The sequence below is a fragment of the Paecilomyces variotii genome (genome assembly GCF_004022145.1).
Source record: "Paecilomyces variotii strain CBS 101075 chromosome Unknown C8Q69scaffold_10, whole genome shotgun sequence".
NCBI lineage: Eukaryota > Fungi > Ascomycota > Eurotiomycetes > Eurotiales > Thermoascaceae > Paecilomyces > Paecilomyces variotii.
Genome location: NW_021167149.1, coordinates 184,434 through 208,922, shown reverse-complemented (window position 1 = coordinate 208,922; position 24,489 = coordinate 184,434). Strand labels below are relative to the sequence as shown.

General features: G+C 49.8%; 9 protein-coding genes across 9 annotated transcripts; 6 read left to right on the top strand and 3 right to left on the bottom strand.

The window, feature by feature from the left end:
- C8Q69DRAFT_61035 (hypothetical protein) lies at positions 1–4,108 on the bottom strand. Its single transcript, XM_028633835.1, has one exon. The coding sequence runs from the start codon at positions 3,901–3,903 to the stop codon at positions 121–123; it is 3,783 nt and encodes a 1,260-aa protein (XP_028482807.1). The 5' UTR covers positions 3,904–4,108; the 3' UTR covers positions 1–120.
- Positions 4,109–4,492: 384 nt separating this feature from the next.
- Positions 4,493–6,520, bottom strand: C8Q69DRAFT_509117 (mitochondrial inner membrane protein Mitofilin; the record flags this gene model as incomplete). Its single annotated transcript, XM_028633060.1, has 3 exons — positions 4,493–4,540; positions 4,620–6,341; positions 6,407–6,520. The coding sequence occupies 3 exons, from the start codon at positions 6,518–6,520 to the stop codon at positions 4,493–4,495; spliced, it is 1,884 nt and encodes a 627-aa protein (XP_028482806.1).
- Positions 6,521–7,975: 1,455 nt separating this feature from the next.
- Positions 7,976–10,029, top strand: C8Q69DRAFT_446666 (CobW domain-containing protein; the record flags this gene model as incomplete). The annotated part of the gene is made up of 5 exons (XM_028629147.1): positions 7,976–8,098; positions 8,218–8,306; positions 8,357–8,650; positions 8,703–9,152; positions 9,213–10,029. 5 exons carry the CDS (start codon positions 7,976–7,978, stop codon positions 10,027–10,029), a joined length of 1,773 nt encoding a protein of 590 aa, XP_028482805.1.
- Positions 10,030–10,615: 586 nt separating this feature from the next.
- Positions 10,616–11,247, top strand: C8Q69DRAFT_475281 (hypothetical protein). Its single transcript, XM_028631189.1, has one exon. The coding sequence runs from the start codon at positions 10,774–10,776 to the stop codon at positions 11,011–11,013; it is 240 nt and encodes a 79-aa protein (XP_028482804.1). The 5' UTR covers positions 10,616–10,773; the 3' UTR covers positions 11,014–11,247.
- A 2,297-nt stretch (positions 11,248–13,544) lies between these two features.
- On the top strand, positions 13,545–14,979 carry C8Q69DRAFT_60984 (Formate/nitrite transporter-domain-containing protein). Its single transcript, XM_028633834.1, has one exon. It carries the CDS (start codon positions 14,037–14,039, stop codon positions 14,961–14,963), a length of 927 nt encoding a protein of 308 aa, XP_028482803.1. The 5' UTR covers positions 13,545–14,036; the 3' UTR covers positions 14,964–14,979.
- Positions 14,980–16,455: 1,476 nt separating this feature from the next.
- C8Q69DRAFT_60944 (putative rab GTPase Ypt5) lies at positions 16,456–17,757 on the bottom strand. Its single transcript, XM_028633832.1, has 5 exons — positions 17,549–17,757; positions 17,462–17,481; positions 17,376–17,402; positions 17,111–17,302; positions 16,456–17,048 (listed from the first exon to the last, which is right to left on the bottom strand). The coding sequence occupies exons 1-5, from the start codon at positions 17,616–17,618 to the stop codon at positions 16,701–16,703; spliced, it is 657 nt and encodes a 218-aa protein (XP_028482802.1). The 5' UTR covers positions 17,619–17,757; the 3' UTR covers positions 16,456–16,700.
- Positions 17,758–17,842: 85 nt separating this feature from the next.
- C8Q69DRAFT_60972 (putative phosphoinositide phosphatase) lies at positions 17,843–20,613 on the top strand. Its single transcript, XM_028633833.1, has 3 exons — positions 17,843–18,279; positions 18,333–20,059; positions 20,116–20,613. Exons 1-3 carry the CDS (start codon positions 18,072–18,074, stop codon positions 20,290–20,292), a joined length of 2,112 nt encoding a protein of 703 aa, XP_028482801.1. The 5' UTR covers positions 17,843–18,071; the 3' UTR covers positions 20,293–20,613.
- A 418-nt stretch (positions 20,614–21,031) lies between these two features.
- On the top strand, positions 21,032–22,174 carry C8Q69DRAFT_529749 (hypothetical protein). Its single transcript, XM_028633703.1, has one exon. The coding sequence runs from the start codon at positions 21,056–21,058 to the stop codon at positions 22,037–22,039; it is 984 nt and encodes a 327-aa protein (XP_028482800.1). The 5' UTR covers positions 21,032–21,055; the 3' UTR covers positions 22,040–22,174.
- Positions 22,175–22,298: 124 nt separating this feature from the next.
- C8Q69DRAFT_60914 (Mur ligase) lies at positions 22,299–24,306 on the top strand. Its single transcript, XM_028633830.1, has 3 exons — positions 22,299–22,556; positions 22,651–22,782; positions 22,883–24,306. Exons 1-3 carry the CDS (start codon positions 22,464–22,466, stop codon positions 24,275–24,277), a joined length of 1,620 nt encoding a protein of 539 aa, XP_028482799.1. The 5' UTR covers positions 22,299–22,463; the 3' UTR covers positions 24,278–24,306.
- Positions 24,307–24,489: the final 183 nt, after the last annotated feature.

Here is a 24,489-nt window from a genome sequence, read left to right as displayed (position 1 = left end):
AAAATGCGAAAGGGAAAATCGGCGGCTGTAATCGTAACCTTGGTTGACACGAGAGAAATGGAGTAAAAGAAATAAGAGCTCCAGCAGATCATCGCGATAATCTATCTTGTATTATCGCGATCACAGCCAAAGCACCCATCGGATGCTTGAAACCGTGGCTCTCCAAATACCGCGGCCGACCTTGAAGATCATGACAATCAGCCAGACCCACCACATCACGCCAACTAGCAACCACTCCAACAGTACAAATCCCGTCCGTCGCACCCAGCGGAACCTTCGGTTGCGTTTTCGTACGCCCCTATCAAGGGCATCGCTGAGCTCTTTTATGGCAAGAGTACTTGTGGTGTTTAGTTGGGTAGTCAATGCCTCTGCTTCAATAGCAGCAGCCCGTACACGCGGTGTCAAAGACTGGCTGACCAGTGTCTCGAGTTTCTCCAGTTCAGATTTCAAAGAAGGGGAGGTAACGCCGGAGAATCGATCCATAGATTGTCGAAGGGATGATCTACGGCTTTCGAACGTACGCACGAAGTTTTTTGCAGCACAGTCGAATTTTTCGAACTCAGGGAAGCACGGAACAGGATCGTTGGGGTTTGGCAAGCTTCTGATGAGAAATTCTGGGGGAGGGCTGCGAACAGACTCGGCGCGGCGACAGATTTCACGAGCCTTGATCCCTGATGATAGAAGGAGAGCCTTAACTCGTTCAATTTCCTTCTTGTCTGTCAGATTGGGTTCACCGATAGTAGTAATGCTGCGTTCTGAAATGCTCCAAGCTCGTGTCGAAATAATCGGCCTTCGCTTACGCGATGAGATGGAAGATACATCCGCATTCGCTAGACCGGTAACAGGAGGACGACTATGAACGTAAGGTTCGTAGGTGTCCCGGTTTTGTCCCTTCCCAGGAGAGATCTGCTCGCCCCAGACATTTAAGGCAGGACGGAATGCGTAACTATCTCTCCGGTCGTTTATTGAAAACCTAGATTTGGGTATACCTGGAGATAGTTGCGGAATGGCGTCAGGTCCGTATTGTGCGGCATTCTCTGCCTTTTCGGCACTCGCGCCCTGGAGCCCAGAAGAGGGTTCAGCGTCCGACGACTTCCGGTTGTCACCATCATGTTTGAATGGAGACGTGAAAGTCGGAAGGTTTGGATTGACAGTTCTTGGCATATCCTTTTCGGTTTCTTTGCGTGACAGACGACCGTTGTCGTCCGAAAAGGTCGGCAGGCGTTTTATAATATTCTTCGCACCTGGTTTGGGTCCGCCATTTCCTTTCTCGTCATCTGAGTCATTGTAGTCCGATATAATACTAGATGCAGATGAAGATTTCCGGGAATGTCCGTGCGAATCTTTCTTCCGAATCAGGTCTCCAACTTTTGAGACCTCGTTTCCAACAAGCTCAGCAATTCTCCCCCCCTTGAAGATCCCACGCAGCTTTGACTCTTGACTGAGCTTGTTTGCCTTTGGCCCCTCTCTGCGGATACTCCCTCTTCCTTCTGGACTTGCGGGATATGCGTCTGTCGCTGATACCGGCTCGAGCGTTTCAACACGTTCTAAGGGGTCGATACTGTCGAGCGTCCTGCGCTTGTCTATTGTCGGAGACTCGGGTGAGGTGTCATATACCGGGGCCTCGAATTCAAACTTGTTTCGTTGCTTGCTGCGACTTCTTTCGTGTAATGAGCCTATAAGCTTAGGCAACGCCTTTTTAGTAGGGGACGGAGATCGGCTCGATGGCGGCGAGAGGTTGACCGCAATACTAGGAAAGTGACTGCCACATAGCGGAGAATTTGGTGCCGTGCTATCTTGATCTTCTAATGACTTCCGAACATCCTCTCGATCGCCGATGGTTCCAGTCGATGACATTGAAGTCCTTACTCTCTTCACAGCAGGGGGCCTGCCCCGGTCGACCCTCAACTCCGGAGGGGAGACAGAAGAAGCGTAGGCTGCACCGGACGCATCTTTCTTCGTAGTACCATCAGCCATATCGTTCCTCCTTGATGATTCTTGTGACTGCCTTGTGAGTGATTCAGACCTTCGAGGCTGGTCGTCATCTCTTGGGCGTTCACGGACCCCATGCAAGCGTTGTCTCCAGTGGGAATGGCGAGCCCGCCCCCGCCAGCTTTCATCATCGGATGTGTCGCTGGAAGAGCTGTCAGATCGCATGAGAGACTTTCGCCAACTGGATTTTCCGTCCTTATCTGAGCTGCTGGGGCTAGTAGCGTGGCGGAGAGATTCGTGCAACCTATGCCTGTGGCGTCCACGGCCAACATGTCTGCCTTTTTGTGTACTGCGCTGAAAATTCGGCAAAGAGCCAGATAGGTCATATCTCCCAGTCTCGGGGGCTTCCTGCTCCTCGCTGATCGGCTCCTTGTTCGGTATTGAGTGGGATATTTTCCATTCAACATGTTTCAGCATGGTTGGGTTAGGATAAAGCTTATTGTTGTCTTTATCCAAGATCTTGGCTTTGTTGACCGGGTCTTCCAACCAAGCAGCATCCGCAAGCAATTCTGCAGGCGTTACAATCCAATCAAGTCTCGGACGCCGTGTCTTCACATTGCTCGTACCAAACGGGCGTCTCGTGCTCGATGATGGGGAGGTTGTCGACCGGTCGGCATCCTTTTCGTCCACTTCGCGTTTTTCCATATGGGTATATTGGAAAGGGGGAAGTCTTACGCACGTGTCAGGGTCGTCAAGTCCTGTTTCATCTCTCGCTTCTATGGCGTTGACCCATTCATGAACGCGCGACACGTCCTGCCATCCCTCTGCTTCAGTATCTATCGGGCATTTCTCCCGATAGCGCACCTTCCTGTTGCGGATACATTGCAACGGATTGTAGACACGCCCCGTTAGTGCCTCGTCTTCTGCCGAGGATTCACTACTCGAAGACGAGCCCCGTCTAGAGGGTCGAAGGGGAGGCAGATGTGGAAGAAGCCGTAGGTACTCAAAGAAGAGTTCGAAATGATTCCGGGCCTTCTCAGCTCTCGCCAGGGTAGCGTCCGAAAATTCATAATCTGACTGTGAGTCATTATCGATCGCAATAGGAGCTAAGCTTGTTGTATCGGAGAATTCTCTCGGAATCGTATATGCATGACGGGACCTGTAGGCACTGACAGGCTGCGCGTAACTGGGACTACGAGGCCCATATGGATTCAGTTGCCAGTACCCTCCACTCAATCTATGCGCGTTGTTCTCCGCAAGTGCGAAAGATGGTTGGCTTATCTTTCTGCTCGTAGGTACAGGGGTCGATGGGAAACGGCTAGCGTAGTTTCTCCTTCGAGACTCGCTCAGGTTCAAAGCGAGATTCACGATCTGGGCCGGGTCTGTGTCCAAACCAACAACGGGGGAGGGAATGGTAGCGGAAGCAGGCCGATGAGCAGCATGCGTGTTAGGAGTGAACCCTGACGGCTCCAGCGTATGCTGGGGGATCTCTTCAGCATTCGAAGCATTGGTGACGGCTGTAGCTAATGGTGAACTTCCCACGGAGTGTTTATGACGGTGCCATGGACGACGCGACTTTCGCTTCGGGACGACGATCTCTGGTTCAGGTGCTTCTCGTTTCACAGCACCCGTGGGCTGCGGCTGATGTTGATGCTGTCGCTGCTGAGGCGTCGACCGTAGAAGCTTCGAAGACGGTATGAACGGCGTATCTAGCAAGAATCCCCCAGACCTCTGGCTCTGACGATGTCTCTTCCTCCTTTCCCCTTCGCGCGAACTGCTGCCCAGTGTACTGCCCTCCAATTCCCCGCTCTTTCGGCCGTCATCCATCTGCATACTGTCCCGCGGCTCTGAAGCAGCATAGTCATAGTCCCTATCTTGGCGAAGAGGACTTGACGACTCATGCGAAGACGGACGACCATCGGATGGCGATATTAAGTGCTGCCTGTGAAGACCATTTTGGGGTGACGACATCGGAGGCGCGAAGGCGATGCCGCGGCGGAGGAGCGATATGTATGAGTGACGGAACAACTCAGAGGGACAACTAGAGCATCTTCGCAAGTCAGACAGCAGGAGCCACGAAGCAATAGCTCAATGGAAGCATTAAATATGACCGCACACCTAATAATGGCCGGAGACAACCATCTGGGCGATCACACATCTCGGAGGTCACGGCGGCTCGTGAACTGATACAAGCGCTCCCTTGCCGGCACGTGCAAACCCGGCAAACATCGTTAGGCAGATGAGCCCCCTGGCAATACAATGAGTTATATTATATGAGTGATAAATGCAACAAAACTAACTGGATGGCAATATCTTATGTGGTTTCTAGCTAATCTGGCTGACCTTCAATATTAAGGCGGTCACTACAATGTCAGATATAGCGTCGCTGAGATGCAACGGGGAAGAAAAGGAGACGACATGAGACGCTACTACACGAAGCTGAACAAGAACAAAGAAAATCTGGCATTGGGTCTACGTCAGGCAAGAGAAAGTACATGGAGCTATAGGTACAGTCCTGTATATGTGGATAAATGAGAAAAGAGAGCTACAGGCTCTTGGTCTATGACTCGACTCTCAAGCACTGAAGACGGGCCTCAGTCTCAATGACCTGTCGCGGAAATAAGAATTAGCTTGTTGATTTCCAAGAACGCACCGTCGATGGGTAATGCGTGGCTAGAATGACTTACCTCGAGAGCCTGTCTCACTTCCAATACTCTTCTCACGTCAGCCAGCCAGTCCTTGCTCAGAATCTTAGCCCATCCCTGAAGGGAGTTCATCTCGCGGGCTGCGGCGTCCAGGTTACCCTCCTCCAGGAGGTTCTCGGTACGGGTAAGGATGCTCTCCACATCGTTACCGGTGGCAACACCTTCCTTCTTGAACATCACCTTGCTCAGAACCAAGCTAGCCGCGTGGCTGGCGATACCAGCGTTCTCGGGAAGAAGGCTGGCCTTTCGCACTTCGTTGGCGACACGGCGGAAGCGGTCGACGATCTGGGCAGAGGAAGGAATACCACGCTGGTAAGCGGTAGGGTTGATGGAAGCGATGGCTGCAGAGACGACAGGGTCATCAGCGGCAAGCTCCTTGACGGCAACCAGTTCACGGACGAACGGTCTGGGCATGTCGGGACGCTCGAGGGCGGAGCGGACAGCATCAACAGCCACCTGGAGCTGCTGGGTCTTCAGGTTGATGTCAATCACGTCGCTCCAGTCGGTCGTCAACTTCTCCAGCTGGTTGACGCTAGCGGTGAGTTCACTGAGCTTAGACAGACGACCCTCACGCTCCCGTTCGACCAGTTCCTTCACGTCATTGAGGTACTTGCGGTTGAGCTCGATGGCCTGCTCAACAAGCTCATTCCGCAGACGCTGCTCAGAAACCTCCTGCGCGCGTTGAAGCTCGGTGTTCAGCTTTTCCTGGTAAGAATGGGCCAGCTTCTCGCGCTCAGATTCAAATTCCTCACGGTACTGGGCAGCCTCTGCGGCACGCGCTTCGTCGATGCGGCGGATGAGTTCTTTGGCGGATTCTTCAAACTCCTCGTGGGCCTTCTTGATCTGTTCTTCGGCCGCACGCTGGGCATCGGTCCTCAGAGCGGTAATCTTCTCTCCAATGTTCTGCAGCTCGTTCTTGGCCTTCTCAATCGGGGCCGAGAACTTGCCGGCAGCCTCATCAGCACTGATGACCGTAATAATGTCATTGAAGGTCTTCACTAGCTCCTGCACGATAGGCTCATCGCCCTCCTTCACATTCAGCAGCTCGAGAGTCGAGACAGAAGAAACGGCGGGTTTTCTAGCCTCCTCCTTCGGTGCTTCCTGGGTTGCAGGCTTCTTGGCAGCCGTATCTTCCTTAGCCTTCTGAATAGTAGGCTTCTTCTCAGCCTTTTCAGCCTTTGTAGCATCAGCTGCCTCTTGCTCAGAGACCTTCCAGGAAAGCCCGCTTTTGCTAGGAATGGTGACCTTGTTTCCCGGCTCTCTCTCGATAGGAGGCAGACGGTTAGGGTGTCTCGTGGCGTTCGGGAACCGGCGGTAGAAATCGCGCTCTTCGAAGTAGAGAACAGCTTCCTCTCCGTAGGGGACGTATTCGGTGAAGAAATCGTGGAAGTTGTCCGACTTCAGAGCTAGCCACACACCACCGCCGTAGGCGAGTCCGGAAGTGAGGATCAGGTACAGGATAAACCGCCGGAAACCACCCTTCTTGCGTGCTGGGGGCGGGGGAGGCGGCGGAGTAGTGTTTCCTACAGGGGTCTTAGTAGGAGATTCTGGCGGCTGTACTGTAGACGGGGGAGATCTCTGACCCTGCGTACTCGGGGTTGGCGGGAGCTTGGGTACGTTCTCTGGAGGAATCGTCGTGTCAGACGAGGGCGTGGCAGGCGTCGGGGCGACAGGCGGCTGGTGCGCCGGGTCTGCGAAGTATCGCTGTGCAATCGACCAAGTTGTTAGCATCTCTTACGCTGTGCAATTGCAGGGCAATGGTCCCATACCTGGCCGGAGATCCGGCCGTTCACACCAGCTCTGGGCAGCCATTGTGTCGCTGCACGCTGGCGAGCCGGATACGAGAGCAGCTGCCGGCTCGGGACGATCGCAGAGCGCAGCATGGCGGGCTGCACTTCCTTGAACTGTCGTGCTGAGGAAAGGTGTGGTGGGCGGTGGTGAGGTTGAAGAAGGACGCGGACTGAGATTTGATGATGCTTTTACGGTCCGCTCCGAGGATCCCTGCGGGCCCTGATGAGGTAGCCCTGCTGGATCAGCTCCGAACGCACACGGCCACTCGATTCGAACTTGTCTGGAGGCGGCACTATTACAATTAATATATTCTGATCAGAGTAAAAGCCTCTCTCGTTGGACAATTCAATGGTGAAAGCAATATATCTGGCTGTGGATCTCGTTGTGCCAACATTCTGCCATGTTAGTCTTCCGGGTTGCCGTATTACGCCTTACTAACCTCTGGACTTGGTTAGGGGCTCCTCTTGATCCAATAATCAATTAATTCATCCTCATAACCTGGAAAGGAGCACTGGTCGTCTAAGCAATAATCGATGAAGCAGATATTGAGCTAACAATATCTCCAGGAGAACACTAAAGACTATAGGTCTACAATGATATTTCCTTTCCTCCCTTCCTCGTGTTGCCTTTCTGTGTGAACATCCAGACAACTATTCCTGTGAAATATATATGTCTCCACGTTATCAAAATCGACTGCTTTAAGCTATCGATAGCAAACTGCGCAATTCAGTGAAAAAAAAACCCCCAAATGAGGATCCTCGCATCCTCTCTTACCGTCGTTCCTATGATATATATGTGTTCCTGAAGGAACAAGTGGCTTGTGATTCCTAAAAACCAGGAAGAACCTCGGACTACAGCTTGCTCAGCACAGCCTCGCGCATATTCTTCGTGACTCTAGTACACTTGTCTTTCTTCTCCATGTAGGCAAGTTTGGGTTATGATGACCTTATGTGGTATGTGGTTGTCTTTTGCGTTTTCCAAGGTCATACATAACCTTGACCGAACTTAAAAGGAGCATTGTTTATCTCGGGCACAATTTCTACTGAACTTTCACTGTTAGAAGACGAATTACTGCTACACGACCCTCCATCTGGGACAATTCAGTCACGTTTCCTCCATCGCTAATGCTTCTATTTCTGATTACCCGAAGATGAGGACCTACGGGGAAAATCATCAGCGTGTCGAGTACCTTGGAGAACCGCCAAACGACGGTCAAAGACCCATGTCCTGGAGCCTGGCAGACGTCGCATCCAATCAATACGCCCCAATTTGCAAGTATATCAAACATGGTCTGCTGGTGTATACTATATCCTCCACAGGATATCAACCTTGGGAGCGAGGTGTACGAATCGTTTGGTCTATCAGTATGATTAAGCACTCATTCTGTACTCGTTTCCCGATTAGGAATCTTTCAGGGTACTTAAACGCACATTGTGTTTTCGATTTCTGATTCTTTTCCTGTTACAACCTTGCTAGCAGTGTCTTTTTTTCATATTCTGCCCTAGAAAGTCATTCTGAAGTGGTGTTGATCTTTTCTGAATTTCATCATGGCCATCAAATCAGATGCTCCTCAGGGAAAGGACCATGCACAGGGGTCTAACGGCGTCGAGATTAACAAGGATGGCGCGGTGATTAGGCAAATGCCAGTCACATTGCTCTCCGGCTTTCTGGTACTGTTACCAATCCTTTTTTTCTCTTGTCCCCTATTACCAGGTTGCAAGCGAAGTGGCTAGCTCACTTGGCATGAGAAATACCTCTTATGTTATGTTAACTTCTATATCTATCACAGGGAAGTGGAAAGACAACGTTACTAGAGCATATCCTCAAGTCACCGGATCATGGCCTTAGGATTGCCGTCATTGTCAATGACATGAGCAAGTCCGTTGACCCTTCCGATCTGTCTCTCAAGCTTGTCTAACTCCTCATAGACTCAACATCGATGCCGCTCTGATAACCAATCACAAGGTCTCCCAGACAAAGGAAAAGCTCATTCAGCTCCAGAATGGATGCATCTGTTGTACGCTAAGAGGGGACCTGCTGTCAGAACTCGCCCGCTTAGCCAGATCGAAAGAAGTGGAATATGTGGTCATCGAGAGTACTGGTATCAGTGAGCCCATGCAGGTGGCAGAGACGTTCACAGCCGAATTTAGCTCTGCGATGATGGAGCTGGATGATGACAGCGTGGAGACAGACGAGGATAGCAAGAAGATCCTCGCTGAAATGTAAGTTGAAATCACCTTCTACACTCTCCCAGGGCTGACATGCTGGCCCCAGCGCGAACATGGGAGGTCTACACAACTTGGCAAAACTGGACACAACCGTTACTGTGATTGATTCCTTTAATTTGTTTCACAACTTTGATACGACTGAGTTCCTCTCTGACCGTTATGGGTCTGAGGAGATAATCCCTGAAGACGAACGGACCATCTCCGATTTGATGATTGACCAAATCGAGTTCGCCGATGTCGTGGTCATCAACAAGATTGAGACCATTGACGAGCCTACTCGTGTGAGGATCAGGAACTTAGTTAAGCTACTGAACCCTGATGCTAAAGTGCTGGAGGCCAGTTATTCCAGAATCGACGTAAAGGAGATCGTCAACACTGGAAAATTCGATTTCCTTAAGGCAGCCTCAGGAGCGGGATGGCTGAGAAGCTTGCATGAGATGACTGTGAGGGAAACCGGATCCGGGAAGAGATTGGCACCCAAGCCAGAGACCTTGGAGTAAGTCTACATGGAACTCGATTTATTAGGCTAGTATTAACCTTCGTCATCTTCCTGCAGGTATGGGATCAACAACTTCGTCTATACTGCTCGAAGGCCGTTTCATCCTCGTCGTATATTTGCCCTTCTACACGACAAGTTCATTCTACTGCAAAACAATGAACTACAGGACGGCGACGAAGAAGGTGAGGACGACGACCAGATGGAAGAGGATGACGAAGGACAGGAGGATGACATGGACGTAGACGAGGTCGAGGACTTTGAGCAGCCCGAGCCTGCTCAAATCCTGGCCAATAAGCGTGCCCACCCAGCATTTGGTCCAATTCTCCGCTCCAAGGGGTTCTTCTGGCTAGCAACTCGAGCTCATCAGTTTGGAGAATGGAGCCAGGCTGGCGGGATGCTGACCGTCGGCTGCGGCGGTCCCTGGTTTACGGAAGTCCCACGGGACTTCTGGCCGGAAGACAAGGATGTCTGCGAGTCCATCGAGCGAGACTTCCAAGGACCGTGGGGTGACCGGCGTCAGGAGATCGTATTCATCGGTGAAAACATCGATATCGAAAAGATCACCTCACTCCTGAACGAATGCCTACTCGATGATGAGGACATGGCCAGATGGGAAGAAGTCATGGCGAATGAGAAGCTGTCAAGAGACGAGAAAGACGAAAAGCTTAGCCACATGTGGGAAGACGGCTGGGAAGCGTGGCCACCTCTCGAAATCGAAGGAGAAGCTTGCGAACTCGATCATGGAGCAGATGACACAAAGCCTGCAAAACACCGCATTAGCGAGCACATCGGTCATAGCCATGGCCATGGCCATGCTCATCCACATGTGAACGGCATCCAAAAACAACACGTGAGGCCGATGGTGAAGGCGTAACTGTTATTATCTTCCGTTTTGATTCTGACCGTTCCAAAAATATGCCCCTGCCAACCATAATGTTAACGAAGAGTCTTTTTGTGTGTTCATCTCGATTATGATAAAACGATATCCTTGATTTCATCCCCTCATTTCGATATGTCGTCCCTGATCGGGATAGCGTCTAGTAGCATTGATAATCAGCGTCTCCCTTGAAGGCCCAACGACAGAGGCAAGGAGGTATTCGGGTAACAACACTAATAGATTAGCATCAGCCTGAAATATACCTGACGCTCGTGAAGGCCAAAGTAGGGCTGCTATCTCTGCCATAAGGTAATCCATAACAAAGCTGGTGTCATTGTGAAAGCTCCCGCGTAACATTGACACCAGGTATGGGGAGTAGATATCCCAGAAATAAATGGGAGACTATCCTATTCGTTTACACATTCTCGATTCCAAGTATTGAGCCGTTAATGGATCCATGGTCGTTATTTCGAGAAGGAAGACGTTGCATCATGATGCGCTCACGGAAAGTCGCCATCACGGCCATGTCCCTAAGAACAACCACAACATAAGAGAATGCGGCCATCCCTAATTTTGACCTTTGATTCCCCAGGAGATACTGATTTTTTTGAGATATTTTGTTGCTCGATCGAGATACTTCTGAGCAAATATCCCACGAATTAGCCCTTTGGCACACACACACACACATAGAGGGAGAGAGACGACCCCTACAGCTTAATTCTCATAACCAAAACCAACAACATGCCATCCAAGCCGATCGAGTCACCAGAACCCAGACCAAAGAAGGTCTACGGAACCGTGAGGAGCGACGACCCCGTCGATATGGACTACAAGCAGCGAAGGCAGGAGGAGGCCGAAGCCAACCGACCACCCAGTCCTCCTAACAGAGCGGCCGGCCGTAGAGAGAGTACTCATGCACCGCATCCTTCGAAATATCACAAACACCACGGTACAACCGGATCCATCTATCGATCCCAATAACGGAATGTGAAATCGATGAGTGCGGTATGCAGCGCTTCTTCAGATCCCATGCGAGAGGGACTGGCTGTTTTCATGGATTTGGCGCTTTCGATTCATTGTACAGTACTTTTCAGGAGATGATCATGGTGGCTTCCTGTTTGTCATAAAAAAAAAGGATAGTTCAAACGCAGATACATCTGGAGTAGTATCAAATCTAATGCGCAACATGAATTTCACCCCTTTCCATGTAAGCAACGCAGTTCTCTCCACAAATAATAATAAAAAGATTAGTTGCTATCATAGCGTAAGTGCCGCATGAAACATCCAGAAACGGGAATATTTGAATGTACTCCATCGTCTCTGCCGACATACCCGGATTTCCTTTTTCAGAACTTGTACAGATATCGTCAATAGTTCGGCAATAAATAATTCTTGGATATCAAAAACTCTATAGCTTGAGATCCGTCTGGGAAGCGTTTTATACTCAAGTCATTTTGAAGAGCTAAAAGGTTGAGAAGTCGAACAAGCCTCCGAGATAATGTGGAGATGAACCTGGTCAAATTTCGCGCCACATGGCATAGTTACAGAAAGACTAAGCTTAACCTTCGGAATTACCGGCTGGGGAAAAATAGTTATACCCATGCTGGTTAATCAATAATAGGGAGTCCTTTATCTACTATGGTACAGTACATGAAACTGCGGTCGATGGGTTGGACGACGTCCCATGCATGTATGGGCCTACCATCTACCATACGCTGGTCTAATAATGGACACTCAGCGTCCTGCTTCCGTTCTACAAATCCCGCAAAAGATACCTTCCTCATATCGAAAAGAAGCTTGGTACGCGTTCATACGTGTTGATCTGGAAACATCGCACAGAGCCCCCACTCCAGTATGGGACGCCCCAGAACCCGGGGAATATCTCTCAGAAGAGTACAACTATTTGTCCTCTCAGCATTCATCTTTTCTATCATGGTCCGTGTCATAAAATAAGCTAGTGACAGACTATGGTACCTGAATAATAATAATAATACTACAGTACTACTACCAGTACATACTCCATACTCCATAAATAATAAGCTTCGCATCGGGATCGGAATCGGACCCTTGGGCTTTCAGCTCCTATATTGACAATGAGACTCGGTCCGATCAAGCCTTTTTTAGGTGCATAAGCGGGAGCCGACTTTACGTGCCCCGAGGGAGTGGTGAGAGCTCGGGTTGGTCTATCTAAGATGATCTTCATCATGATAGCCCCCTGGTCAAATGAAAACATGAAGTCTAAGTAAACGCCTTCGAAGATCGATACTACCTCCGAAAGCCGGACCTGGAAGGTAACTTTTGACGATGAGGGAGATCTCTATACAAATAATACAACACAGCCGTCTAAAAGACGGTTTCACAAGTTAATTCCGCTATCGGAGCCAAGTGCGATCGTTCTGCTTTTTCCACGGCCTATTGATAACTATGCCTGAGTCTAGTAGTACATAGAAACACTCCGTTACTCGGATATTCAGGAATGCTCATTTTTCCACACAACAACTTCCACGGCGAGGACCCAGTAAGTGACTAGGACTATCTACTGGTACTGGGACTGTGGAGAATGTGAAACCGAGCTGGTCTGGTCTGCTATGGCTACCATATGGTAGTTACCATATTTCGGGTGCCAGATTGATTTCTGCCAACAAATGTCGCGCGCGTGTCGAAAAAAATGTCTCACGGGTCGATCGAGAAGGCAGAAAGAACCGATCTATCTGATGAAGAAGATATTAATTGATTTATAACTGTCGAGAGCCCATATTATTCTTCTTGAGTCGTCGCGTCATCAATTCAAATCCATACCCGCTCATCCGCCCGAACATTCTCCGAGTACGCCGAAGGAATGCGACGTGGCGTGTAGAAGTCAGAACTTCCCCGAGTTTACCATTAAACTGTGCGTGATGAATGGGATTAAATATTATAAAATGTTGTCGCTGTCTTTTTGAGAGCTTCAGACCCCTGGAGCTGAGTTCAGACTTTTCCGTCGACTGTTGCTGGTACTTAATTAATATATATACTGGCATGTACGTAGTTCTTAGATTGCCCAGGACCCACGGACGATCCTCTTGTGGCTTTGATTGAATATGTGATAGCTAGTGGCAGTCTTGAGGGAAGCACTAAGCCTCGGCCCCAGAACATCAGACTTGTGGTATACGCTAACACTTAAAACAGAGTAAACCTTCGTCTTGATCCGGCTTTACAACTCACGATCGTGTCTCCGCGACTCCACAGAATCCGAGCCCTAATTGCCATTCGGGAATAGCGGATAAACCTCGCTTGAACGCCTCTGCAGCCTTCATCAGACCGATAGCCTATCCTTACTTCCTTGGGGCATGTGAGGTCAGTCTTTCGTCGAAGCTATCTGAGCTTGACGGCACTTGTGAAACACCCATGGGGATTGTCCGTCTTTCGGAGCGGTCTCTAGCAATGTCGGTCTCTGCTCCGCTTGAGTATGGAGTATGCAACAGTTAGGACATCTAACTACATACGTACGTGCTACGATATCCGGAGCTTCCGCGATACCGGAATAGGTCGTAACCTTCGACGAACCCAAAAGAACACAACGATGATAGTGGTTATGTCATAACTTCGACTGGAGCTTCAGTCTGGTTCAGTCTGGGGCTGCAAATATAGCGAACTGTCAGACCTAAGTTGGTTAGAATCCGCTGTATTACGCAACGTTGTAAGGATGGATCCCATCTGTTAGTGCCACGCTCTCCTCAGTGTTATGCACCCCTAATCGGATGCGGCTGAATAAAATGGTCTTAAATGGCGACTTATAAGAGTGAGGGTCCTTGCCGAGTCTTTGGGATCGATCAATCGTCGCCGGAGCAGACAGTCAATGATGCTCTCTGTGGTTTCTATCCAATAACAATAAGAGGTATGTGTATATTCCATCAGAGCGATAGAGGGTCTGGCCTAGGATAAACAAACATTATTAACATGATATACCCCCAGAATTCTCCCCGGACGCCTTTGTGTAGCTGCATTCTGTTTCCGTCGTCGCCATGTCTCTCGAAAGAATTAACGGGTATACACCCCAAGAGACCTCTATCCTTCTCACAAGAGCAGGCGTCGAGAGAGAAGCTCTTCCATTCTTTCGTCTGGCCTTGAAAGCCTTCCTCGGTGGCTGCTACATTAGTTTCGGAGCACATGTCGACCTTCTCGTCCTGTCCGGGAGCCCGCAACTGCGGGAAAGTAATCCCGCTCTGGCGACGATGATATCTGGGTTCACCTTCCCACTAGGATTCGTTCTCATCATCCTGACCAATGCCGAACTGTTCACATCAAGTCTGTTTTTCATGACATTCACGACCTGTCAGCGAAAGACCTCGATCCTGGGAGCCCTCCGAGTCCTGGTGACCGGTTATATATGCAACATGGCAGCAGGCCTCTTCATAGCAGGCTTTTTCTGCTGGTGGGCAAACACTTTACAGACAGATGAACAAAAGGCGTACGCAGGAACACAAGCTGAAGGTCGCGTCAACGTACAGTGGTCGGTGAACTTCCTTAGAGGTATCGGCTGCAACTGGTTCGTCTCTCTGGCTAGCTACCTCGCAACTGCCTGTAACGACCACATCTCGAAGATCTACTCCATCTGGATCCCTGTCTGGGCTTTCGTCATCATGGGCTATCAGCATTGCATCGCCAACTACTATCTGGTCCCTATCGGCATGTTCTACGGTACAAACTTCGGAGTCGGCAAATTCATCTACCAAAGCATTATCCCCGTTACGATCGGCAATATCATCGGAGGAATCATCCCTGCGGGTCTGAGCTTTTGGTTCCTTTACGGCAGAAACTCCCCAGTTGGTCTTGATCAAGGCGCGAAGCTGGCTCAACAGAAAGAGGCAGAAGTGGGAGACGAAAGCGTTGAAAACCCGAGTGTTGCGTACCAAACCGGCCAGGTCCACAATGTGAACCACATGGTCTAAACATCAATATATATTTGGCAGCATGATGTGCTCACCTTCCGAACAAAAAAAGCCCTGAGGAAAACGAGTTGGTACCGCCTCCAATCACTGCACTGCTATTGTACAGACTTTCTTCTGTTCGCTCTTGACATCCTAAAACGAGGATGCGCAGAAACAGATACAACAACAAACCATTGCTTATTGCCATCGATTGGCCAAGGTTATCACCCTTCTAAGGCGGTACATACACAACCAACTTCGAGGACCTATTTCCGTCAACATATACCCCTTTCATATTTCCTAAAGAGACATCAGTCGTTGAAAGGCTACGAACCAATTTTTCACCCAGCCCCACACATCCTTCCTCTGATCGAGGCTTTACAGAATATCGAATTTCTTATACAACGCCTAGACACACAAGACTCCACAACAAAAGTTTACTACCGTGGCGAAGCTTTCAGGAAACAGGAGGGGGGGCGTTCGGATCTCATGTTCCCCCCTATTGGGAGGCAAAGTTGGTCGGGGATTTGGGTTTTCAGGAAAAAAGCATCAAGGCCGGGGGGGGAGTGCATATGCATCATTTAATCATTCTTTTTTTTTTTTCTTTTAACATTTTCTTTTTAATTATAGACTCGCAGATGCGCATGCATTTCATTTCATTATTCTATTCTTCATATAACCTTTTGCAAGCTACCAGTAACACTATCCTATTTGCCGTACAGTAATCCACGTGTTGTATGTACCAACCTGTTGCATAACCGTCTGTGGACGCTGTACAGGTAACTAGGGTCTGGAACACAATAGTTGTGAGCATGAATCTCAACTATAAACCGTTTCCCACTTATTGACTGAGAGAATAATTGAGATTTTCGCAATCTCTAACTCTGTCAGTATTATCTGCCAGTCAATTTAGATCCACGTCTTGGAACGGAGCACTCCACTACGTACATTATGTGGGAGATGGATATCACCTGTGCTACAAGGGTCGTTGGTTATTTAGGTAGTCTTGAGAGCTTGAGAGCTTGAGATAATAGTAATTGAGGAGGCTTCGAGGGCCTAGCCTTTGGAGACATAGTTGGCTATTACGTCTCAAGTTTGGACGGAATACCTCGCAGAGTGATTGCAGGGCTGAACGCTAGTATGGTTAGGTTGCTAGTAGAAGCTACTGCCAAGCATAGGCTAGACATGTTAAAAATACAGGGCTACGCCTACGGAGAGTTACGTCTTGGAAAATATGGACATAAAAGATTGGACGTAGCGGCTGAATAACTAGATCAAGAGAGGATATGAAGGATTTCTGTAACGGTCGACAAGAAAAGCAAGAGAGCAAGTAATATGGACCTTAACCCACAAGAACAACAATTGACGCCGAGAGAACAGACATAGAACACGTCAACGAATAGGTAATATGATGATCCCTGCAGGGTACGGTCTAGCATAATATGCGAAATGAATACCTGGCTGCGACTCGTACCATGCCATGACGATTTGCAGGGTAGGCACGCAGACTGAGGGCAGCACGAGGCAAGAAATGAGAATAAGAGACAAAGATAATATTTCCAGTGTCGACTGTAATCGATCGCAACGGACGTTGCGCAGATTTCAATCGGCACACCCAGCATTAAAAGCATACCATCAGCTCAGTCACCTGCAGCAAATACCCTCGAGGTTCACGGTTGGAACGGATCTCGACCAAGCAAGAGAGAAAGATAATACGGAAGGCGAGGGGGACAAGAGTGCGCAATCATCAAGATATGTCTAACAATTGCAGGCACCAGCGGCTTGGGTGCCGGGCGCTTCTGGTCTCAAGTCCACACCGGATCGAGGCGTCGTTCTCAGATTTCGGGGTCCTGCCTGGTCCAGAGGGAGTTTCTTGGCAATAGCGGTGAACAGTTCCCGGACATTCGTCGAGGTCTTCGCGGAGGTCTCGAAGAAAAGTAGGCCGGCCTCGCGCGCATAGGCCTCTGCATCTGCGGTCGGGACAGCACGCTTATCAGGGTTATCGGTAACGAGATCAAGCTTGTTTCCAGCAAGAGCAATGACGATGTTCTCGTTTGCTTGGCGCTGAAGCTCCTTCACCCATGACTTGGCCTTGTCGAGGGACGCCTGTAATCACGATCGGGTTAGCTTCTGATGGCGCAAGAAAGAGAGAGACGCTGGGTCCGTACGGCTTGCGTGATATCATAAACCACAACGGCGCAGTTGGCATTTCTGTAATACATCGGCGCTAGCGACTTGTAGCGCTCCTGACCAGCGGTATCCCATATCTCGAACTTGACCGTTGTGCTCTCATCGAGTGAGATGGTCTGCGTAAGGAAAGCGGCGCCGATTGTAGACTCCCGGTAGTCATCGAATTGATCCTGCAGCCATATTAGCCCCGATCTTCAGGGATCCTTGATGATCTTCATATTCTTGGGTCGCCTTTCAACGTACTTTGACGAATCTCAACACGAGTGAACTCTGGAAGTGGCAAGTCAGCAATCGACAGCGGGCGCAAAACGAGTACCAGCGACTCTAACCTTTCCGACAGCAGACTCTCCTACATAGCAACTCCTGTCAGTGATCCAGAACTCGTAATATCACAGGTTAACGCCAGAGGGACTAACCGAGCAGGACCAGCTTGAACTGGGCGAACCTCGCACCGGGACGGGCTCCCGCAGGCGCTCTAGAAGCCATGATCGTGAATCCCGGAAGATGAAGAAGAATCTGGTAATTATGGATTTGTAGAAGGGTCGTTGAGAGGGCGAGGTTGAGTGCTAGTGGACAGATGGAGTGAGAGGAGCACGACGATGGCCGCCTGCTGAGATGACGGAGGAGAGCGGCTTGTCCAGCGCCCCAGCCACAGCAGTTGATTATTGGGCGGGGCGGTGCAGCTGTAATAAGAAGATGAACTAACCTAACTTAACTCACTTAACTAACTAATGGGCAGTGATCTATCGTCCAGCTCAGGGAGTCAACCCTCGGCCAGCGACGTGTCCACATTCACAAGCAGATCTGTTTGATTTATTCCCCAGGTTGTCTTGGGGCTCGGGTTCAACTGTCGTCCTACCATGCAGAGCGATCGTTGAACACGCATCTACTTCGTCTGCTCTCCAGTGATCCAGACAATCTAAGGGACCGCAGCTCACTATGGCGCGTCCCATCCTCCCATTCCGTGATATTAACCTTCACGCCTCGGCTTCTCATTATGCTTTCACCTCTCCTTCGTCTCCCGACTCTCCTACGCTTGTTGTTGAGCGCCCGACTGGCGACATCCGTCTGAACGATGGGACCCTGCTGGGCGCCAAGCGCGTCTCCAGCATCGCTGGTATCTTGGGAATCATAAAACTAAAGCTGGGTATGCGAATTCCCGTGGCTTTGCATAGTGTGTCGTAGGACTTACAGAACCAGATAAATACATCATTGTCATAACAAAGGCGCAGCCCATGGGAAGGCTGCGGGGCCACATGGTATACAGGGTCGTGGCCACAGAATTCCTACCCCTCCGAGAAAGACCACTGCATGACATCGATGAAGATACCTACCTCACTCTCCTGAAGGACCTACTCCGCAGTGGACCTCTGTTCTTCTCCTATTCTCTCGATATCACCAACAGCTTCCAGCGACAGGCGCAGAGTGATCTCAGTCTCCCCCTCTGGAAACGAGCAGACGACCGATTCTTTTGGAACCGTTTTGTCCAGTCCGACTTGATTGATTTCCGTCAGGGTGCCAATGACAATGCGGGCATACGGTATGGCCAACAGCCTGGGGTCGACCCGTTCATCTTACCAGTCATGTACGGTATGATGCGTATTACCTCAACCAGTGTCAAGTCGAGCCCCTTTACCTTTGCTCTCATAACGAGACGATCAAGACATCGTGGGGGTACTCGATACTTCTCGCGCGGTATAGATGAACAGGGCCATGTCTCGAACTACAACGAGACGGAACAAGTGGTGATATTGAATGATGCGGCTGGAGGTCTGTCCGGGTTCGCTGGAGGACAGTCCATGAAAGGAGACGGCGCGGGCCAGGACTTGCAGGTGCTATCCTATGTACAGACAAGAGGAAGCGTGCCGGTCTATTGGGCCGAGGTTAACAATCTGAAGTACACCCCCAAGCTCCAGGTCAGAGGGGTAGAGACTGCTGTGGATGCTGCCAGGAAGCACTTTTCCGAACAAATCAGGATCTACGGGGAGAACTATCTCGTGAACCTGGTGAATCAAAAAGGAAGAGAAGAGCGAGTGAAGCGGGCTTACGAGCAGATGGTCCGTGTCTTGGTTTCTTCACCCCAGGAGCATACTGAGACCGACAACATATCTGACGAAAAGGTACATGTTGTCGAGCCAGCGGAGAAGAGGCAAGAGATGGACCGTCTGCACTACGTCTACTTTGATTTCCACAATGAAACAAAAGGTCTCCAATGGCATCGGGCTCAGCTTCTACTGGACCGTCTGATCGATGGACTGAACCGTGGCGGCTATTTCCGCGGTGTCGAAACGCCCGGTGATCAACTCGGGCAGTTGGATATCCGTTCTCTTCAAACAAGCGTTGTGCGAACAAACTGCATGGATTGTCTAGACCGCACAAATGTCGTTCAGAGCATGCTGGGCCGCTGGGCTGTGACCCGGCAGTTGATCGACGTGGGAATTCTTCGACCCGGAGAGTCAGCCAGCGATGATAAGGAATTTGAGGATATGTTCCGCAACATCTGGGCTGACAATGCCGACGTCGTCTCCAAGTCTTATTCGGGCACTGGTGCGTTGAAGACTGACTTCACCCGAACGGGTCAGCGTACGCGCGCAGGTATGCTTCAGGACTTGAGCAACTCGATCACGCGATATGTGCGCAACAACTTTATGGACGGTCCCAGACAAGATGCATTCGATGTGTTCTTGGGCACCTATCTCCCGCCGGACTCGACGTTCGCTGGCATGTTACTCTTCGTCGACCGTAGACCTGTTATCATCCAAGCCATCCCCTACGTTTTGGCTGCGAGTATCTTTATGGTCACGCTGGCTACTTTCACAAGACAATTGCCGGATTCAGCTTCCTGGCCGCTGAGGCTTTTTATCATTTTCTGGATCATCATTGGCGCATGGTGCCTGCGCTTCGTTCTCGCGCACGGAATGCTATATGTAAGTTATCCTGGACCGTCACTTCCATTCTACTTTTTGCTGACGCCAATTTGCAGGTCAACTGGCCAAAGTTGAATACTCCCGCAGCTGCCTCTGAAGGCTACCAGGATGCTCTGATCCAAGCGCGGTCGGACCCAGTCATCGGCAAGTTGCTATCAGGACGGAGGCACCAACGCGGATACAGTAATGTTCGCCTTGGCTACATGGAGGAAGGGAAGAAGAGAATCGAGTGAAGACTTACTTTTCGTACTCTTATTTCACCATTTCCCCCACGGACAGCGTTATTCTGCCTTTTAGGCTTTTCTTTTCTCTTCTTTTGCTCGATTCCACTTGCTCCCCGTGTTTCGGGATGTTTGGAGCGATTGCACTGTATGACTATTCCTCAACTGTTTGTTTAATGGTACCGCATCCGTACTTAGACAGGATACATTTCTTAGCTGTTCGAAACTAGTTTCCCGACATTTATTTCATACAACCACATCTCGTGTGCTTTTGGCTGGGACGTGATCTACATACTGGACACTCCGCTTAACCCCGTCGGCCTTTGCGAACGTCCAGTCTCGGTAATCCCGACACTGTCACCGCATCCCCAGGATATCTGCAAAACTGATTACGCTAACTAGTCGAAGATACTGACGCATACTAGTGCTTATTATTTATTCAGCCCCTTCATTGCAAGATTCTCCTAATCTGGCATTAGCTTGCATCTGACTTGTAACTCACCTGGACTAGATTCGGAAACATCAACTCTATAGGACCAGGATATCATCATATCTTCCGCACATTATCGCCGAGTCCGGAGTTATTGAGACATGTACCGTTGGCTCAGGACTAAGATATAAAAAGAACAGAAATTCGTAGTTTCAAAACAAGACATGATATGTACTGTACCTAAAGACTATGAAAGAAAAGCTTCATTGAAATCGAGTTCCTATACCCGAACCATTCCACAGCAAGATATCTATACTCTATCCCGATTGTCAATTCAATCCCACCATGACAAAAGTTCTCATTCTCGGAGCCACAGGCTACCTAGGCAATAATCTAGCCAATATCCTAGTTCGCAACGGTCAACACACCGTCTACGGCGTTGCTCGCACACCAACCAAAGCAAAGCAACTAGCAGCCCAGGAGATCATCCCAGTCTTATGTCCTGACCCTATCAACGAACCATCTGCCTACCTCTCTCTCATCCGCTCCGCCCACATCGACATCGTCGTAGACGTCGCCGGCGCCAATGACGGAACATACAAGATCCTCGAAGACATCAAATCCATCAGCCAGGAGCGTCTCGACAACTACACCAAAACTGGAATCAAAGGTCCTAAACTGGGCTTCATCTACTGCTCCGGTTCCTGGGTTCATGGATCGACCGAGAAGAGAATTAATGACCTAGACCTCGTCGGGCCAGAAGCCATCACACCTCCAGCTCCTCTCGTCGCTTGGCGCGTAGCACTTGAGAATTCCATCCTCAACTCATCTAACATCCTAGACGTGATGATCCTTCGTCCAGCTCTACTTTACGGCCGTGAACATACCATCTGGACACCTTACATCGCTCCGCTGTACGAAGCTGCACGGAATCAGAATCAAAATTCAAGCTCCGAAACGATCCACATCCCACTCGATCCAACATCCAAACCAGCCTTGGTCCATGTGGATGACGCCGCAGTGGGGTTTGAACGCGCGATAGAGAAATTACCCTTGCTTTCCGGAACGGGCGTGTATCCTGTTTTCGACCTCGTGACCAGTCAGGAAAGTATGAAGGATATCTTCGATGCGTTGGCTCAGTATTTCGGGTTCGAGGGGAGGGTGGAATTGGTTGGGCATGGTGGAGATTTGTTTAATGAGGCTATGAGTACGACTTTTAGGGGATCTTCGATCCGCGCGAGGCAGGTCTTGGGATGGGAGCCGAAGAGAGGTGGGTTTTTTGTGAGGGATATGGATGTTTATGCGGCTGCTTTTGCGGCGAGTAGATGATGGGAAAATGGATCTTTTGTCTTGTTCTTTTCAATGGTGGATGAAGAGGCCGGGATGGAGGACTAGCTGCATGATGAAAGGTATCTTCTAGTTTACCTTGTGTTTTCAACAATTATTCAACATCAATTATTATGGGTCTAATCTTGTGAATGTATTTATATTCCGAACTTGGAAATTATATAAATACATTCTATGGAGCCCCTTGGAATCAAGCAAGATGGCAGGATAAACCGTGGTGTACATACTAGTTAGTATCTTTATCGCTCACGTGGGGCAACCGATAAGAAGCTCTCCGAAGGCGGAACCTGTCGCTTTTCGATGCATGGAAAATCCCCGCTAAATTCCATCATGACTCCTACAGTCTAGATTCTCAAAGCGCAGGGAACGACGACTACTTTTTCCAACATAAACCCTTCAGACGCCCATGAAAGGGCTTTGGAAACATCTTCCTTTCAGAGCACCTCATCGATCCAGGCTCTTTTCGACCAGTCGCATCGCAATGGCTCGGAGTTACGAGGTTTGTTTTTAACACCTCTTAGCTTTCTGGATACTGCAATGGCGGTGTTTCTTGTTCTTTTGATAATGTGGTTGGCTGATGCGCGGTCTTTCAGGATGCGATTGCAGCACTTAATTCGCTGCAGTCGAATTTCGCAGTTGTCGATGCGATCAGAAAGTCGGGCCGGGCTATGAACCAGCAGGCCATTCCGGAGATGATCGAGTGGTGTAGGAAGATAGGTTACGAGGTGGGTGGTCCATTACTTTGGGAGACGTTCGGCCTTTGTCTCTGTCAACGGGACCGTTTAGTAATGTCTGTTACTGACAAACGAATTGTCTTATTCATAGCCCGCAGAATTGAATCGTCTGAACCCAATCCATATCGCCGGTACGAAGGGGAAGGGTTCAACCTCGGCTTTCGTCTCTTATATTCTTGCCCAATACCTCCCATCCTCCTCACGATCATCATCGAAGATCACCAAGGTCGGCCTTTACACGTCTCCTCACCTTCGCTTTGCTCGGGAACGCATTCAGATTAACAACACCCCTCTGTCCGAGGAACAATTTGCGAAATATTTCTTCGAGACATGGGATCGGCTGGAAGAGTCTGCCCGCGCTGCAGGAATAGACCCTAAGGAACCAGGGACTAAACCGATATATTTCCGTTTCCTCACTCTTATGGCATTCCACACGTATATGAGTGAGGGCGTGGATGCTGCCGTGATTGAATGTGGAATTGGAGGCGAGCACGATAGCACAAACATCATTGTGCAGCCAGCCGTCAGCGGAATCACCAGCCTAGGCATTGATCATGTCGCCGTCCTTGGGTCAACCATTGAGCAAATAGCCTGGCACAAGGCTGGTATCATGAAACCTGGGGCCAAAGCTTTCACTGTTCCTCAAGCGGACGCGGCGCTCAAGGTGCTGTTTGAGAGGGCAGCAGAGAAGGGCGTTGAGCTGCGGGTTGCAGAGGGTCATCCGGAATTGAACAAGACGAGCGGGTTGAAGCTGGGTCTTGCCGGTGACTTCCAATACACAAACGCCAACCTGGCTGTTGCCGTGGCTGGGGAGTTTTTGAGGAAACGTGGAATTGAAGGCATCCCCGAAGATATATTGAGGGCCCCGTTACCTGATGAGTTCCGGAGAGGTCTCGAACAGACTCAGTTAGGAGGGAGATGTGAAACGAGACACGAGAAAAACGTCTCGTGGTATATTGATGGAGGCCATACCCTGGAGAGTATCCGAGTAGCGGGAGAGTGGTTCGCATCACAGATTCTCGCTCACTCTTCCTCTACTGAGGCAGCCAGTAAGAAGCCAAGAGTGCTCATTTTCAATCAACAGACACGCGACAGCGTGGCCTTGGCCAAGGCTCTACACCAGACTCTTGCTGAGGCTTTGGGCGCTGAGAAGCCTTTCACCCATGCCATCTTCTGTACTAATGTCACTTACAAGGATGCTGGATACCGGCCAGACTTGGTTAGTATCAACACTAACTCCGCTGACATCGAAAAACTGAGTGTACAAAATACTTTGGCCGAAACGTGGAAGACGATTGATCCCACAGCGACCGTTGAAGTTCTGGGAACGATTGAAGAGGCTGTCGAGTACGTCAGGGATCTGGCCGAGAAAAATCAACACCAAGTTTCTGAGTCAGAATCAGCCGTCATGACTCTGGTCACAGGCAGTCTCCATCTTGTGGGTGGCTTCCTCGATGTCGTCGAGACTAAGCCTGGCCCGCAGTGATCGGGCACTGCTCCTTATGCTTGTGCTCATCAAGTTGACATTAGACCCGTTAATTACTTTATACCGTTCTCTGCATTGGCATCTCTTCTTTCGCGTACAGCTTCAACGCATCGCTGGGTGGGGTTGGCAATATCGGCGTTCTCTTATTTCCTGAGCCATGGATTTGACCATGAGCGCTGACTAGTATATCCTTTTGTTCCTGTATGGCAGCT

What these genes read in the sequence shown, in the direction of transcription:
- C8Q69DRAFT_529749 (XM_028633703.1), top strand. Translation starts at nt 21,056, where the DNA reads ATGACAAAAGTTCTCATTCTCGGAGCCACAGGCTACCTAGGCAATAAT.
- C8Q69DRAFT_60972 (XM_028633833.1), top strand. Translation starts at nt 18,072, where the DNA reads ATGGCGCGTCCCATCCTCCCATTCCGTGATATTAACCTTCACGCCTCG. An exon ending in AATCATAAAACTAAAGCTGG is followed by an intron (nt 18,280 to 18,332) that starts GTATGCGAATTC and finishes TTACAGAACCAG; the next exon opens with ATAAATACATCATTGTCATA. An exon ending in TCGCGCACGGAATGCTATAT is followed by an intron (nt 20,060 to 20,115) that starts GTAAGTTATCCT and finishes GCCAATTTGCAG; the next exon opens with GTCAACTGGCCAAAGTTGAA.
- C8Q69DRAFT_475281 (XM_028631189.1), top strand. Translation starts at nt 10,774, where the DNA reads ATGCCATCCAAGCCGATCGAGTCACCAGAACCCAGACCAAAGAAGGTC.
- C8Q69DRAFT_61035 (XM_028633835.1), bottom strand. Translation starts at nt 3,903, where the DNA reads ATGTCGTCACCCCAAAATGGTCTTCACAGGCAGCACTTAATATCGCCA.
- C8Q69DRAFT_60984 (XM_028633834.1), top strand. Translation starts at nt 14,037, where the DNA reads ATGTCTCTCGAAAGAATTAACGGGTATACACCCCAAGAGACCTCTATC.
- C8Q69DRAFT_60944 (XM_028633832.1), bottom strand. Translation starts at nt 17,618, where the DNA reads ATGGCTTCTAGAGCGCCTGCGGGAGCCCGTCCCGGTGCGAGGTTCGCC. An exon ending in GTTCAAGCTGGTCCTGCTCG is followed by an intron (nt 17,482 to 17,548) that starts GTTAGTCCCTCT and finishes GTTGCTATGTAG; the next exon opens with GAGAGTCTGCTGTCGGAAAG. An exon ending in TCGTGTTGAGATTCGTCAAA is followed by an intron (nt 17,303 to 17,375) that starts GTACGTTGAAAG and finishes ATATGGCTGCAG; the next exon opens with GATCAATTCGATGACTACCG.
- C8Q69DRAFT_60914 (XM_028633830.1), top strand. Translation starts at nt 22,464, where the DNA reads ATGAAAGGGCTTTGGAAACATCTTCCTTTCAGAGCACCTCATCGATCC. An exon ending in CAATGGCTCGGAGTTACGAG is followed by an intron (nt 22,557 to 22,650) that starts GTTTGTTTTTAA and finishes GCGGTCTTTCAG; the next exon opens with GATGCGATTGCAGCACTTAA. An exon ending in GTAGGAAGATAGGTTACGAG is followed by an intron (nt 22,783 to 22,882) that starts GTGGGTGGTCCA and finishes TCTTATTCATAG; the next exon opens with CCCGCAGAATTGAATCGTCT.